The 16,725-nt window shown below is 41.9% G+C and overlaps 1 protein-coding gene across 8 annotated transcripts in view; it reads left to right on the forward strand.

Annotated features, from left to right (window-relative positions):
• The window catches only part of STARD13 (StAR related lipid transfer domain containing 13), a 293,669-nt gene extending 277,179 nt beyond the window's left edge, over nt 1-16,490 (forward strand). For all 8 annotated transcript variants that reach the window (XM_071433932.1, XM_071433931.1, XM_071433933.1 and 5 more), the window contains 7 exons: nt 2,416-2,614; nt 5,723-5,930; nt 6,816-6,930; nt 7,672-7,893; nt 9,820-10,037; nt 13,098-13,274; nt 13,623-16,490. In XM_071433932.1, coding sequence (XP_071290033.1) covers nt 2,416-2,614; nt 5,723-5,930; nt 6,816-6,930; nt 7,672-7,893; nt 9,820-10,037; nt 13,098-13,274; nt 13,623-13,740 — 1,257 coding nt within the window. In that variant the 3' untranslated portion in view covers nt 13,741-16,490. The remainder of the gene's footprint in view (nt 1-2,415; nt 2,615-5,722; nt 5,931-6,815; nt 6,931-7,671; nt 7,894-9,819; nt 10,038-13,097; nt 13,275-13,622) is intronic.
• The last annotated feature ends 235 nt before the right edge of the window (nt 16,491-16,725 follow it).

Consider the following 16,725-nt stretch of genomic DNA (forward strand, 5'->3'; position numbering starts at 1 on the left):
CCATTTGTGTTTACAGGCTGGGAAGCATCAGAGCTCTGTGAATGTCAGTTCAGCTGTGGTTCTTCTTAGAGTAAAATTGGGAAAGTACTGATTAAAAAAAAAGACGGAGGAGAACTACAAATCTGTGTCCTTTAAAATATCTTTTCACCAAAAACCTTTCTAGGCAAAAACATTCCAGGCAGTTCAGCTCCTCTGCTTTACAGTTACTCCCTTTGTTCCCATTTAATTCAAAGTCTGCTAATGCCTGGACAGAGACCTGGGTAACCTCAGCATCTTGCTTATGTGTCTCTCCTGTGCACTGCAGAAGGTGGGCTAGAGTTCAGAACAGGTGTCAGAGCTTCTACTGCACACTCTTGGTAAAGTTGTGGTTGCTCTAAACCATTGCAAGGTCTGGCTCCTGCCATGAAATCCCTAAACTGGAATGAGGATCCCCATACTTACTTGTAGGATATGTAATTCAGTTTCACTTTGTGAAAGGGAAACTGCTTTGCCTTTTCCAACTGCATCTTTATTTCTGCCATGCATCATATGGCTGCTTATGGGGAAGATGATCCACCCAGCATGAGGATAGTAAAGAGATCGGGGCAGACTAACCTCTGAATTTTTAGTCCCTTTTTATTTACAGAACAAGTCTGTAATAATGCATAACAAAGCCTAAAACATCTTTTTCTATTGAGCGAAGAACTCTTTTGATTAATTATTAATTTTTTCCATTAATAAAAAAAAAGGAAATTGGAGTTCGGGTAAATGTCTTTAAACAGAGATCAAGAGCAGTAGAATGATGTGCAGCTGGAGATTGCATGGGTGAGATTTGACATTTGACCTCTCAAATCAGACTTATCTAGAAGTTTTTACTGGTTGTTTATACCAGCAGGAACACTTTCCATCAAAAGGAGGGAACTGAGCCTGTGGTCTGACGTTTATCTACTGCAAGCCAAAACCTTATTTTTTGGACAGAATTAGCCAGTCCATTGTCTTCATCTTCAGCACACATTTCTAAGAGGAAAAGGCATTTAAAAAGAAGAAGAGAAAGGGAAAGGGAAAACCAGATGAAAAGAGCTGGATGTTCTTTCTTGTATGCTCTTGTCAGGAAGAAGAGAAGAGCTTCACTTGGGATCATAAATACAGAACACAGGGCAAACTCCAGTTCTCCACTTCCTGTACATAAATTTAGCTCTCAAGTGACACTAAATTAATCAGTAAGAAGACAGACAAGAGCTGCCTCACAGCCAGTCTGGTGCAGCAGTTCCTCTCCATATAAGTAATTAAATAAATATAGCCCCTCACAGAGCTGTGATCTGTGTAATTAGTGTCATGAATGTGCAAGTTAACCAGGGTCCTAAATACCCTCCGGTGAGCATGGGAGGTGTTCTAGAGAGAGGAGGGTCCTCTGTGAACTCTGTGCTGCTTCTTGCTCAGAAGTAAGGGGAAGAAGGCCAGAAGGCATTATTCCCTTACCTTTACTGTTTGTTGATGGACTGTGCCAATCACCAGCGAGACAGCAACCACAGAGGAAAAAGGGTCTATAATTCCCAACTGGAAATGGGCCTTTCCCATAGGTCTCTCTCAATGTTTCACCTTTTTCCCTGCAAAACTGAAGGGAAAACAGTGTTAACGCTTCCCAAATGAAACACTGTAAACTCACTTGGGAATAAATAATGTGGTTGAGGCCTAGGAATTCACCCCGGGGGGAATTCCGCAGGTGGAGAAGGACAAGAAAGGGCAGCCCTGCCTTGAAGGCATCATTTGAAGAATTACCACTTCCTTTCAAAATAGAAAGTATACAGGATAAAAATGTATCTTAGTGACACTGCACAAGTAATCCCTCCGTGGCCCCCACTCTCGAACTGGACTTTTCAGTGAGATTTGGGAGAACTCTTGGAAGCAGAGAGCATGAAAGGGAAAAAATACATTTAATCTTGATTTTAAAGCTCTACTAGGAAGTACTAATCTTTTGTCACAGCATTTATTACTTAGCTAAGCATAATATTTTCCTGTTAGTCTTCAAAATATATACCCAAATAAATATGAGGGGCCATATTCTCAGCTGGAGTAAATCAACAGTCAGTGACCCAAGCCAAGCAAGCCAGGCTGATTTATATCACCAGAGCATCTTGCTTAAACTTCTCAGGCAGCAGAGAAACCACAAGGCACTCTGAACTGTCTCTCTAGAATGGGACAGAGAGCAGCAGCATTATTAACCCCTGCAATCCTTCTGTGGGGGCCTGTGCTTGCCTGTGAGACTTGTAGGACCATCAATTGCATCTGCACATTTTCCTCCTCCTTGCCTAGAGTGAAATAAGCAACCCAAGCTTTGGTCATGATCCAAGTCCCCACATATAAATGTATATAGCATATATATATTCTTCAAGTGCCACTTTCCCCTTTACCCAAGTCAATGTGGTACGTTTTTAGGTGGGTCTGTTTCGGAAATCTGGAGTGAAATCCCGAATCCAGGCCCTGCGCCAGATGAACGAGAGCTCCCCAGAAAACGTCAGCTATGAGGACCAGTCAGCATATGATGTGGCTGACATGGTCAAGCAATTCTTCAGGGACTTGCCAGAACCCCTCCTCACAAGTAAACTAGGAGAGACTTTTCTGCACATCTATCAATGTAAGTTGATATTTCTACATATTTCTCTTATTATAAATAATTAGAAATTGTTATCTAGTAATATACTGTAAATATTTTTGGCATGTTAACACTGGATAGGTTTCTTTCTGCTAGGCTTTGAGATATAAAAAACCCCTCTGCCCTCAAAATCTTTCACTAACAGGTCTTTAGTACCACCTAAATATTTCAGTGTCAAATTTAATGGAAAGACAATCTTCATACCAGCCTCACAGCCAGAAAGAAGACAGAAGAAAAGGCTGCTGGACACAAAGAGCATGAAGACTCATATTTTTGTCAGATTTCTTTAAACTGTGGGCCCATTTCATGCATTTATATCTCAATATAAATGAGTCTTCTGAGCATGGAGAAGTGGTATTTGACCATGAGAATATGTGTCTCTGTAGTCCTTTTCCTTGCTGTGGCTTCTGATTATTTGTTTTTTCATAATAGTCAATAAAATGTACATGCAAAAACAAGCTGCCTTCATGTAGATCATAAGCTCTATGTAAAGAACTCAGAGAAAGAAAGAAACCAGGGGATTTCTTCTTTTCTTTCCAGCATAAGCAATCTTCAGAAAAATCTGAGATGCATCAGAATAATGAAAGTCCCTGTGAATCAGGAAATGACTGTGTATCTTTTCTCCAGACTGAGGGAGAAATAAACAGTGAGGAAAACACTGAACAGCCAGAGGAATTAGAGTTTTTTTCCTGACAGTGTCCATTATGAGGACCAGTCAGCCAGCACTCTGGCAGATGCAGCCAGCCTAAGCCAAATAATTGGAAGCACTAAAGAGAAGTGTGTCTAGTCTTTTCACTTGCAGACGTTTCAGCTGCCAAAACAATAGAAAGCCATTTTAAAACACTGTGTAATCCCAGTGCTTAAGAATCTCAGATACTTCCGTTGCTTCCCTTTACTGTAAAAATCTGTCTGTGGCATGCAGTCACTAATGAATTTACCACCACAGTGTCTGCAGCTGGTAGAGAACGCTGGATTCTGCATGTGAAAGACAGCACTGCAAATCAATTCAGTGGGTTTGGCTGTACGTGATGTCTTGGGACACAAGTTAACTGCAAGAGTTGGTGCCCAGCCCTGGACCATCATTTCCCCTTCTCCTTTCCTGCTCACAAGTTGTCTGCCTGCACACACATTAATAAGCTTGTTCAGAAAAGCAACAGGAATTCTGGCTGCTAATAAAATGGCAGTCACAATCATTTCCATGGGGAGGTGGCCAATGAGAAGATTATCCACTGCAAGGACATGTTCTGCATGTCCTTGGAAACAAATCACCTCCAAACTACTGCTTAATGAAAACTGGGGATGTCTCTTTGCACAGAAGAGAATGCAAGTAAATTACCCCCTTGCTACAGGAAGAGAGAGATGGCAGATCCCAGTGGCATCAGCATAAGCAGGTCTGTAGCCAGAGAGCTCCCCTTTTCCAAGACATGAGGCTGAATGGGGAAACATTGATACCAGCCAACAAAAAATATAAAAAGAGGCATGGGCTGACTCTGTAATGCCTGTGTGGTGCTTCAGCAGGAAATCTGAAGAACTTCTCTTTCAGAGAGAAGGGGAAAAGATGAGTTAGATGAGTTAAGATTGCTAAAATGCACTAGGAGTTAAAGGTTTTCAGAAAGACTTGAGGATGAGTCTCTTTAAACCAAGGTAAGAACAAGAAAAAAGGGCTCTGTGGGCATCAGAAAATAGTGTTGGAATTAAGAATGAGTGGCAAGGATTTTTTTTTTCCATGTGACCAACAACAAATATATTTTTCTGTTTCAGACAGTACTGAAAAAATTCCTTTCACAGAAACAAAAATGTTGAAAATTTCTGGGATACCAGTTGTATTTCGTAACATCTGCAATTAAACTAATCTGTAGCTGAGGCTTTTTCTTCCCCTTTGTTCTGTTTAACAAATTGTTAATGTAAAGTTAGGAAGGATTCTCCTCTCCTAGTGTATTGGCAGGAGATTTCTGATTTTCTGGGACTCACTGAAGATATTTTTCATATATCCAAGACCTTTTTCATATATCCAGAATGGCTGGAATTGCTGTAACACATAGGATTTGGGATGAGATTATTAGCATAGTAGTCTATATGGCATACCATTGATGAAACTTTCTCCATTTTCCTAAAACTCCCAGTTGTTTAATGTTTACCTGTGACTTGAAGCACTGGCTGGTCTTCTGTTTCATGTACCAGACCCATCAGAGCAACAATAAAGGGGAGGGAGGGATTACCAGAAAGTGTCGTGGGAAGAAAAGACACATGGCATGGATTTAGCAAAGGCTCCCCTGACTTCTCAGAAAAACTTGGCCTTGCTGCTTTCAGAAACTTTAGAAGTATTGAGCTGTGTTCATTTTGTCTTTCATGTCTGAAAGCTTTTAAAATAAAGTGCTTGTACAAGGCTAGCAGTCAAATCTTAAAAGCTGGCTGTTCCCTCTACTGTAAATCTGCTTTTGTTCTTCTTCCACTTGATTATAGAGAGTATGTAATACCCAGAGGAGGACTTGAAGTCCAAACTGAGAGAACTTATGGTAGTTTTAGAAATGAATCTGTCTGAGGTGCTATTTAAGCATTTCCACTACTTCTTCCATTAAACTCTTCTACGGTTTAGGACACAAATCTGAGTGTTCCCAAAGCGTCCCTAAGACTTAAACTTCTGTCTTGCCAGGGGACAAAGAAAACCTGAAAAATACCATTTAAAGCTGTAAGTACTGAGTACTCTTCTCCCTTCATAAACTTCAAATGAAGCCCAGTGTGTTTCTTGGGAGCAGCCCTTCAAACAAACAGAGACATGCCAAACACTGGCAAGGGAAGCTGTGCTTTGTGGAGGAGCAGGAGGAGCAGATCAGGACCAGCTGATCTGTTCCCCTTGGTCTCCTGTCATCTGCCTCTTCACAAAGCCATCGCTAAGGTCAGGAAAGACCTCTGTGAGTCAAGCACCAACCTAACACTGCCAGGCCCACCACTGAAACACATCCCTGAGCACCACCTCTGCACGGGGTTTGAGCACTTGAGGGGACTGTGAATGTCTGTGGTAGCTTTATCTCTCTGGCTCCTCCCCTGATCTGACAACTGACCCCCTGGACGTCCCTTGCTCCCTGGCAGATGTCCCCAAGGAGCAGCGGCTGCAGGCGGTGCAGGCGGCCATCATGCTCATGGCCGATGAGAACAGGGAGGTTCTGCAGACCCTGCTCTGCTTCCTCAGTGACGTCACCTCCGTGGAGGAAAATCAGATGACCCCCATGAACATCGCTGTTTGTCTGGCCCCTTCCCTCTTCCATCTCAATATAGTGAAGAAAGAAAGCTCTCCGAGGTACGTTTCTTCTCAGCATTATAAATAGTCACATCCTGAATACAGAGTGATACTTTCAGTGGTACGCAGGAAAAATTTTCCAAGCCATCTGCTTTCCAGCACACATTAAACAGGGCATGGCTTCAGTAAGAGGGGAAAACCCCTGCTGCAGAGCCAGAAGCACACTTGTTTTCACAAGCCCAGAAGGCATTCCAGGTTGTCTGTTGTGAACATGCAGTGCCTGCTTTCCATGTGGAATTTTCAATGGGGCACTAGTGAGTTTTGCATGAGTAATGTTGACTTCTGTAAAGGAAAAGGGGTTGATTTTGCTCTGGTTGAAGTCAAAGATTAACCATGTTTTAAAGGATTTTGATATATAGATTTTCAATGAGTGGTTTTTTTCACTTTCAATTTACTGTCTACATTCTGCCATTCAGGAAACAGGGTTTATTTCAGGCCACATTAAAATTGTAACATGGTGAGTGTAGACTAAACAGGGCATAGCCAGGCTAAACATTAGTGGTCCCTCTTGACTTTTTTCCCTCCCATCTGGTTCAGAATACACTGAGATTCTTGGTCAAGTACATGTATAACTCGTGTCTGAACAAGGGCTTTAAGAAGTAACAATGTAAACCACTTTACATCAAGTCTGTTAAAAATCCATTTCAAAATGTACAACACATCATGCAGGATATGCATAACCTTTCCTGCTTTTACCTTTGGCTGAGCAATATTTGAGGTAAACATTTTTCCTTTAAAAAAGGCCCAACAGTTTGAGCAGTCTTGTTGATAAATAGAAACTAAAGATAGGGGTTTTTTCTCTCTGATGTTGGGAGCATCCTGCTGGTTTTGCTTTCATATTAAAAATATTCAGCTCTTTACCTGAGATACTGAATTCAATTACAGAGTAATACAGAAAAAATATGCAACAGGGAAGCCAGATCAGAAGGACCTCAGTGAAAACCTGGCAGCTACTCAGGGACTTGCTCACATGATAATGGAATGCAACAAACTTTTTGAGGTGAGTGAGAGACTCAAACAGCATTATTCATGGCCACATAATGCAGCACCCTTTGAAGTATTTATGTTTACGCTTATATTTTCTGTCTTGTGTTAGCTCAGAGATTGGTGCCTCACTTATTTGTAAACTTGCTTCATCCAAAGTTTATTTATCTCATTTCTTTATGGCAGTTCCCTTTTATTATTCAAAAGATGCAGGGTAATTATGCTGTGACAGTTTTCAACCCAAACCAGTGGATTAGAAAATTTTAGACTAATTCAAATCAAAATCTGCTAGTGTAAAATTTTATTACAATGCTTTTAAGGCCTCAATTAAAACTTATTCCTCTTAAAAATAATTGCATTTACACTTTATTTCTGTGTGTCATACAATAAAGTAAAAATCACACAGAGACCTGCAGTCATTCCTGCAGCTACTTACACTGCAGCTGGAGGAGAGCAAATGCTCGTATCTTCTTTGCCCAGAAGCACAAGGCAGTATTTGTGAGGGCTAAAGGAGTAACAGTGGGGTATTGACATCCAGTTGATCAGTCTAACATGGTTCTGCATGAGTAGTGCTGTTCAGAGCCATGGGCTGTTTCATTAGACTACTTTGATGTTTCATCTTGCATAAGACAGAAATTGGTGTGCATTTTGCAGATCCTAGGCTGGAACAATTGGGTGAATGGTGAATGGTCCATCAGCCTAGAAAAAGTTCTCAGTAGATCTTCCCTGTGTGTTTTCCATCCCTTCTGTGGCACAGGTCCCACATGAGATGATCACCCAATCCCGAAACTCCTATGTTGATGCAGAAGTGCATTCTCCTACCCTGGATGAGCTTGGTAAACAAGTGGATGAGGAAGGAGGGAACTATCAGGTGTACCTAGAAAATCTCATGCAAAATCTCCAGAAAGAAGCAAAAGAGAAATTCAAAGGATGGGTCACATGTTCCAGTGTAGAGAACACAGAACTTGCCTACAAAAAGGTAATTTGGGGAGACATGAAAGAAGCAGTAAAGAAACCAAAGCAAAATGCAGCTCAGCTATGGGCCACCCTGGCATGTTGTATGGCAAAACTCACACCCTTCTTTCTGGCAAGGCACTCATTTATTATTATTTTTAAAAAGATCACTGAAAGCAGTTAAAATGTAATGTAATAGTGTTTCAAGTATGAGATTCCAGAAAAAGGCACAGAAAGTAAGCTGGGGTCTCCAAAACAGATCAAGTGACACAGCAAACAACACAATCAGAGAGTGAGCCAAGATGTTAAACAACAGAATACATTACCTGGGCATGCTCTTTGACTGGGGGACATGAAAAGTTTCCTACCAGTTCTTGATGTTTTCTAGCAGTTTGGAGAGCACAGCTAGAACATAGGTAATTACAAAACTTCTTCAGGCTCTCCTATGCTTTTTTAAGCAGGCCAGTTTTATCCCTGATCATTTTGTCCTTTTTTCATGTGGATTTTTGATACTGCAGCTTTTATTAAAATTTCTGAATTTGTTTTAGGCTCCATCACTTCTTCAGAGAAAGCCAGACCACTGCAGTGAGGCAGAGGGTGCTGCAGGGTCCCTGCAGAGAGTGGAGTTCAGGGCTGCTGAAAACTGAATAGCAAAGCAGAGGTCACCAAACCAGCAGCAGCTAGCAAGAGGAAGGGATGGATTAGGGGTGGGTGACACTAATTAGGCAGGAGAAGAGCACTGGGAGGAATGTGAGATCTGGATGGTGAGGGGGCAGGAGGCAGCATTACCCCAGCTTGGGAAAGTGCAACCCCTCTGTCAGGGCAAAGAAATTGCAGTTACTTTGGTTTGTAGCCAGCTTCTGTGAGTGACCTCTCCAGGGAGGGACTGTGGGAGGCTGGGGAGAGAGCAACAGGGCGCAGGTGGGAGCAGGATGTGGGAGATGGGAGAGAGGGAATACAGGCCTTTATGGCTGGTGGCCAAGGACCTGTGAGACTACAGAGGGGATTGGGAATCTGGGGCTCCAGGGCAGGAGAAATGGGGAACTGAAAGCTTTGGGGAGAAAGAATTACAAAAACATGCAATAATTTAAGGTTGGAGGTGAGGAAGGTGGGTTTCTGGGGAAACAATCCTCCCTGGGTCCATGGGATGTACTAGAGGTTTCCAAAGTACTCACATTGGTATATGAGAACGGTAGGGTAGGGAAGGGTTAGAAAAGCAGGGCTTGCAGGATCCAATGATTACAGTTATGTTGTTTACTGCCTGAAATAGGACCCCTAAAACCATGCAGAAAAGCTGGATGTGTGCAATCTAGGATATTCACCTTGTGCATAGCCCAGCACTTTCTGCTCCCCTTACTGCAAGCTGTGGAGGTGTTCCAAGAAACAGGATCTGTGAGCAAGAAAGAGTTAGCAAATAGTCTGTGCTCTTTGAAAGGTGTTTTCCCAACACCTCCCTGGCAGCTATTTTGAGGAGCAAACATCTGTGTACCTGACACATAACTGAATCAAAGTATGTTCTGCTCCCCCAGAATTAACCAGGAGGGTCCATGGACCCTCAGTCCCAGGTAGTGTATAAGATTGCCTCCTTTATTTCAGCCCAGGGTTTCAGTCTCTCATCTCTTTTTACTTCTGCACTCACATATTCATCATTACACTTAGGATGTTTGGATTTGGAAAAGTGTCCGTCACGCCAGAAGTAATGAAGAACCTCAGTGGCACTATGGGAACTAGTCCAGATATATTCTGTTGTGAGAGCAGAGTAATGAATCACTTCAGATTTCCATCCAGGACTAGTAGAGCAGCAGCAATAGCAATAATAGTAATGATTAGCAGGGAAATACGAATGATCTTAAGCTGAAGTCAGACACACACATTGAGATTTTGTCCTCAGTTATCATCTGCTGAACATAGGCATGTAAATTACCGAGGTTTGTGTTCTTGGTCACTTCAGGTTGGGGATGGGAACCCACTAAGGCTTTGGAAAGCCTCAGTTGAAGTTGAAGCCCCCCCATCAGTTGTGCTGAACCGAGTGCTGAGAGAACGTCACCTCTGGGATGAGGACTTCCTGCAGTGGAAGGTGGTGGAGAGCCTGGACAAGCAGACAGAAGTTTACCAGTATGTTCTGAACACCATGGCTCCTCACCCCGTCCGAGACTTTGTTGTTCTCAGGTAAGCTGAGGGCGGTTCTCTGGTACCTTTGCCTCCTGCAGTGCATAAAGGAAGATCTGGACTTATCTCAGCCTTCACATCTGTGTAATTGCTCTCCAGGAACTCTACTTCTGGGCAGCAGTGTTGATTTCTCAAAGTGAATTAGTCATACACCTACAGCATGCTGACCTTTTCTCTGATGTAATTTGAGCAGCACATACTCCTGAGGCCATAAATATAATTTCTTCCTCAGAACAGATGTCTGATAATAGCTGCTCTTCTCTCTTAGCTTTGTTTGTTGTCAAAACAGTGCAAATAGAACCCAATTGTTTTTTACGCTGCTTTTGCTATTCTCTGGGGAATGTTTGATGTTTAAGAGCCAAATGTTTAGAAGAGAAGATAGTGGTGCTTTTAAGCTAAGGCTGTTATACAGTGTCTATTTAAGTTATTATCTTAAATTTTCAGTTGGAGTCTTTGTAAATGAAGAAATGCTGATCCATAAAAATCCTAGTGTGGAAATGAACAGAAAGAGGCAGTAGATTTGTATTCTCTCTTCCAGGGGATGACTTCTCTCAAATAAATGTATAGCTGTGTATCAATATTCTACATTCAATCCCAGTTCTGCCATTGTCTATCTGTCTGTACAAAACAGTAAAAAAGACCCCCCTCTTCTGTCTTTGAAATCCAGGCCTTTGCTTGCTAGGAGCTATTGTGGAGCTGCTGACATATTTCACTTACAGGGTCAGTCCTACAGTTATTTATTGTAGGACAATTTTGTGCATTCTTGCTTTCGGTCCCTGCTTTCTTTGATTGAAATGATGTGCTAGAGAAATACAAAGCAGTTTTGACAAAGGAAGGAGTACAGGGAGTCAGAATTGTATTAAAGGGAATGAAGATTGAAGGAAAAATATGGGTCAAATAAAATTTAATTACAAAAGTACATCCCTTTTATGAACTTTAGTAGTCTCTTAAAGGATGACAACACGCAGATATTGTTGGTATAAGGGAAGACTTATTGGAACTCTTAGGAGAAGATTTAAAAAATGCTTTCTGTAACCAATTCTCCCATTACTCTATTTCCTTTGCCTCACCACAGTATACTGGGCTAAATTAACTATTTTATAATCAAATATATATTATATATTTTATATAATTATATATCTATCATTATTTTATAAATAATCTTCTTATATAATGTCATTAGCTTGAGCCAGTGATAAATTTGGCCCTCTGCAAGGCACCAAGAAGATGGCCTGTGAGCGGTAGGGAGGTTCTGATGGCCGTAATTTGGTCCTCTCATTTGCCACTTAGTTCACTATTAGGTTTCCTGGTGGTTTATGCTCTTTAAAGACCTGCTGTGCAGCCACATCAGTTAAAGGAAAATCCTGCTATTGAGTTCTCATTCTTTTCACTGACCCAGGCAGAATGACCCCCAAGGACTGAAATACATATCATAGAAATGAATCCTGGTGGGTTCTTAAGGGCTGAAAACAGCCATCAGGCAGATCTGTCAGATTCTGTTGTTTATCTCTTTTGATTGATATCATTAAGTCTAGAGCAAGGTTAGCCAGCAATACTGCAGTCAATTTGATACCTTATGATTGGTGGGAAGTGAACAGTGAAATTATAATATACCTCTGGGGACATGAATAAATATATTTTAACAGATGGCAATTTTCTCCTTCTCAAACTTTGGGCTGTGAAAGGATCAACTTAGTTGTTCCCTTTTTTTTCAATATGACAGTCATACAAGGGGATTAGGCTCCCTAGAGAAGACTCTGATGGTAAGAGGAGAGGAGAAATGTTTCATATGCCTGGGATATGACACAGCTCTCAGCTGCCCTGCACAGGCATCATTTTTATTAAAGAATCCACAAGTGTTTCATGTTCATTAAGTATGACAGCATTTTGGTGAGTTAGGTGCCATGATTCTGCTACTGTAAGGTATTTAAAGAACTGCTGAAACTGGCCTAAATCCATATGACTGGGAACAGGAAACTAAAGTCTTCTGAAATCTCTGGGACAGAGAACTTTCCACTTCCCAAATGGCCCAGGGAGTGCTGGATAGTTACCAAAATGATGTGGGCACATCTAAACACTGTGCAGGCACTTGCAGGACGTGGTTCAGCATTTCTCATACTGGATCTCAGCTGTGATTTCCTTCTCCCATGTTTCATCTGCCAAAATAGCTCACCAATTTTGTTAATGCCATGCACATGTAAAATCTTCCTGCAACTTCCTGCAGTGTCTTGAATAACAGCTCAGTTTCATGTAAGAAAAATGCAGAATGTTAAAATTATCTGCTGAAGTCCAAACTTCAACAGCCCTTGAAAGCAGCTTACCTGCTAAAATATGATACTTCCCAAGGCAGCATAACCCCTGTCTCAGACAATCCACAGCAGGATGATGCTTGTTGCACAGCACAGTGGGAATTTCTCATTTCTTCCCACAGCATAGGAAAGAGCACAGACCTGTCCTCTGAGATTCAGTGCAGATGAGAAAGATGTGAGACACAAGGATGTAGAGAATGCTTCTAAAAAAAAAACCGTTAAGTATTAAAGTCTAGAAATCTTGAACTTGATGGAAAACTTCTCCAGCATGTAAGAGAGGCTAGAAACCTGGGAGAGGAAAGAAATGGAAGGACATTTTGTTTTTAATTCAGACACCCTTGAAACATATTTTGGGTACTAGTGAGGACTTCTGCTGTACTAAACTGCATTTCTTGTTCTGTAAGCCTGCATGGGTGCAATGCACAGTTTCAGCTTTTGCTGGATGGCTTACCCTCGGTCTTTCTCCTTTCCAAAACTTTTGTCTGACTGCAAAAGGCTCTATCATGCCCTAGAATACTGATGGTTACAAATACTCCTGTGGAGAAGCAAAATATCTCCACCTGGAGTCACATAGATGGGTGGCCATTCCACATGGCCATTAATCTCTACCAGGGACCCCTAGGACAGCCCACTGGCATCGCAGGCAACAAGGATGGGCAGACAAGGAGACTGTAACTTCAGTTCTGGTTCTTACTCACGGGCCCAAAAGTTTCATTGCTAATGTGAATCCATCTTTTATCTGTCCCTGCAGGACATGGAGGACGGATTTGCCCAAGGGGATGTGCATGCTGGTTGCCATCTCTGTGGAGCATGAAGAGGCTCCTCTCATGGGAGCCGTGCGAGCCATCGTCATGGACTCCCAGTACTTGATAGAGCCCTGTGGCTCAGGGAAAGCCAGGCTGACCCACATCTGTAGGATTGACCTAAAGTAAGTATCCCACCTGCACAAAGCAATGGCCATTCAGCAGGACAAAACCCTCAAGCCCAGATGCTGGGAACTTAGAGGGCACAGTTAGGGTAGCTTTGCTGCTTCAGAGTGTTCCTGCAGTCTCCTCTCCACTTAGTGCCCACCACTGTTAGAATGTGACCTTAGAAACAGAATCTGCTCATTTGATTACTGCAAGGGAGAACTTCAGAGTACTCTTAAAAAGACAAGCATTTGAATGGCCACCACCACCGTGGGCAGTGCGGAGCAGGAAGCATGGCAAGCACGTTTCTGTGGGGCACGTTTCTTGAGTATTTGAGTTTCTCAATAATTCTCTTTTCATTTCTTCAGAGGACATTCCCCAGAGTGGTACAACAAAGGCTTTGGACATCTGTGTGCAGCAGAAGTTGCCAGGATCAGAAACTCATTTCAACCTCTGATTGCTGAGGGACCAGAAACAAAAATCTGAGGAAGTGTTCCTGGGAGCATGTGAGCATAAATCAGGATCTAGCAGGGAACAGGAATAATGAAGCAAAGGTCTGATTTAAGCTGCAGAAATCTGACCAGACTTGGGTCTATACAAAGCTGAAAAAGGAATTTTATAGGAAAGTTCTTTTATTCTGGAGACTTCACCTTCCCCCCTCCCCTGCATCCACTCTGTATTAATTTTGATTATTAAACTAAACATTTCTTCAGAGAGCTTTTATTACTTTAAAAACAGATTATTGCCATTACTTGTATGTTACATAACTCCGGTATTTAAAGGCTTCTAAGAAGCATATTTTAATTGTAAATAAATAATGTACAGTATGTATATATTTATCTATATTCTATCTATATATATATATATGTATATGCATAAATTAATTATTTTGTATATAACTCAGTGCAAATCACTTGCATCAGTTGGACCTTAAGTGGACCTGTCACTTGTTTCTTAGTGTGTCACTGCTACATAAGCTGTGTTTGCTGTTATCACAGAGCTACCAGGCCTAATTCATGTGATAACAAACGCCTGTTCCCAAATATGTTTTGTGTTTGTGTGTGCTATGAGAAGGTACCTAGAAATAGATGTAGGAAGAATTACAGGAACTAAGGAAGAAGCAGGTTACAGTGCATTTAAAAATAATGAGGAGGGAATCAGTCTCACCAAATAAAATACATGGAGATGCATCTGAGACAGACATTGTGGAGGCCATTTATGTTCAGCTGCGGGATTGTGACTTTTAGCAGAAGGTGTTGAAAACTTACCTGTTGCCTTAAATGACTGGTGTCTGTCAGTAGAGACCTCACTGTGTGCAGTGTTCCAGGTAACTGCTCATCCTCGGACAGCACAAGGTAATGCTGTGTGTCCTGAGATGGCTGAAATCAGACTGGTAACTTATTAAGCTGTAAATTAATTTTTTTTGGTAAGCATTTTGTCTAGGTTCTGAGTGTTTCTGTGTTCTTTCCTTCTCCCATAGAGACAGCTAATCCAAAGCAGGTTTTCCACATCCAGTGGACACAAAGACATGCAGATGAACACCATGCCTTTTAATATTCTTACTATCCAAATAACTATGCTTTGTTAAGATTTTAAACACATCTTGGAGATTTAAAAGACTAAATAAATACTATTCTTGGAAAGATTGCTTTTATAGTAACAGCAAGCATTTTCATCTTCTATTGCACTGTTCTGCACGATCCCACCTCTGTAGGCATTGGTGGGAGCAGGATTAGGACTATGAGGAGTAGGAGCCATTTAAGCCTATTATATAATTTCATTTTCAGGGACCTATTATTTTGCTAATGGAAGAATGCTTTAAAAGTAATAATAATAATTTGTTGACATTGCCTTTGAGGCAGGGTTCCATTTTTTTTTTAACTAACCTACGACCAAAATGTTATTACATCTATGACTCAGTAAGAATGTACAAGCCTGTTAATACTGTTCTTCATTAATCGCATTTGTTCACTTAGACTTTATTTATTGCTGCATAAACCAGCAGAGTCACTCACAGCCAGTGTTTCAGCTCAGTCCTTCCAGCAAAATCCTGAAAGATTAGTATGAGGTGGATTAAGCAGGATGCATTTCCTATGTGAAGCTACAGCTTTGTGCCCTGATTCAATGAATGAGGAAGTCCCTTCAAAGCCAGAGATTTGAACATTCCCCAGGTGTGGGAGCTGTGCAGTGGATTGGTGACAGCTGCTAGAGCATGACCCCGGGTGCCATCCTGCACACACATGGGGGCTGTGCTGGCAGGGGACAGTGCTGTGAGCTGAGGGAGCACACCTGTGGGAGCTCAGGGTGGACAGGGTGCCCCAAGGTGAACCACAGTGCTCCAGCATGTCCTTGTGAAGGAGCAGGAGTCCAGAAAAGTCACTGTCATCTTCTCCCATGATCTGTGTCACTCATGTTTTGTTGTGCAAGTGCTGGGATCAGAGATGTTGGCTGCCTGGGAGCTCCTGCCTCGAGTTTATGGCCAACAATAGTTGCAATGTGCAACTACCACGAGCTTTAAGTCCTGCAGACAGGGGAGCATTCACGGGGCTGTTACGTGGCCATAGTGGGGTCTGGCAGTCACCCACTGGCTGCAGGACACCCCCACTGCCCAGGCTCAGCCTTCCCAGGAGCAAACAGTGCCTCCCCAGCTGGGATTGCCATTCCAGAAAGCAGCAGCTCCTCTCAGACGCCTGTGGCCATGGCAGTAGATTTCATGCCAGCTGTTTTCCAAAACATGAGCAATTAGAGTACTTCTGCTACATTAGTTTACATAAATAAATACAGCGGTGCCTCCGCATTAACAGGCACAGAATTTCTAGCCCTGGGAATGGCAGTGTCTGGCAATAAATAATGTCCTAAGGAAAAGAAGGGAAAACCTAGACAGTGGTTTTATCCTGTCTCATAAGTCGTTGCTCAGCTGGAAGAGGCCCTGTGCCATCTGCCACCCTTAGCAAGGTAGGGTTGTTTTCCTGCCCTTGCAGAAGCTCTGTCATAAGCTTCTGGCATCTCCAAGCCATGTATTGTTGAAATAAGATTTCTTCAAAATGCACATTATGCCATGTCTACCACTCAGCTACCACAGTATTTTGTATTGTTACATTGATACATTATGATAATTGCATTTTTAAATGTTATACTCATATCAATACCTCATATTTTTACCTCATCAGTTGGTATCAGTCATTAGTTGTAAATAAATAATTTCAGAGTTGAATAAATTTGCATACACTAAAGAATTGTGTTTATTTGTGCTCTTTTTTCATCCACTGGCTCAAGAAATGCTGAATTTAAGCCCTTGATTTCTTTATTGCAACCTGCTATACACAAAACTGTTCTGGGGTGGGACTTGGGTAATGACTGCAGGTTCAAAATTATATTGTTGTCCATTATACTTAGCCTGTAGGATCCTTAATATATACATGAGCTTCATGGCAAAGATTGTTTTCCAAATTCAGCCATGTTTCTGCATCT

This window comes from Agelaius tricolor, unplaced genomic scaffold (genome assembly GCF_023055355.1).
Source record: "Agelaius tricolor isolate 1412-34295 unplaced genomic scaffold, bAgeTri1.0.p SCAF_9, whole genome shotgun sequence".
In the NCBI taxonomy this organism is placed as follows: domain Eukaryota; kingdom Metazoa; phylum Chordata; class Aves; order Passeriformes; family Icteridae; genus Agelaius; species Agelaius tricolor.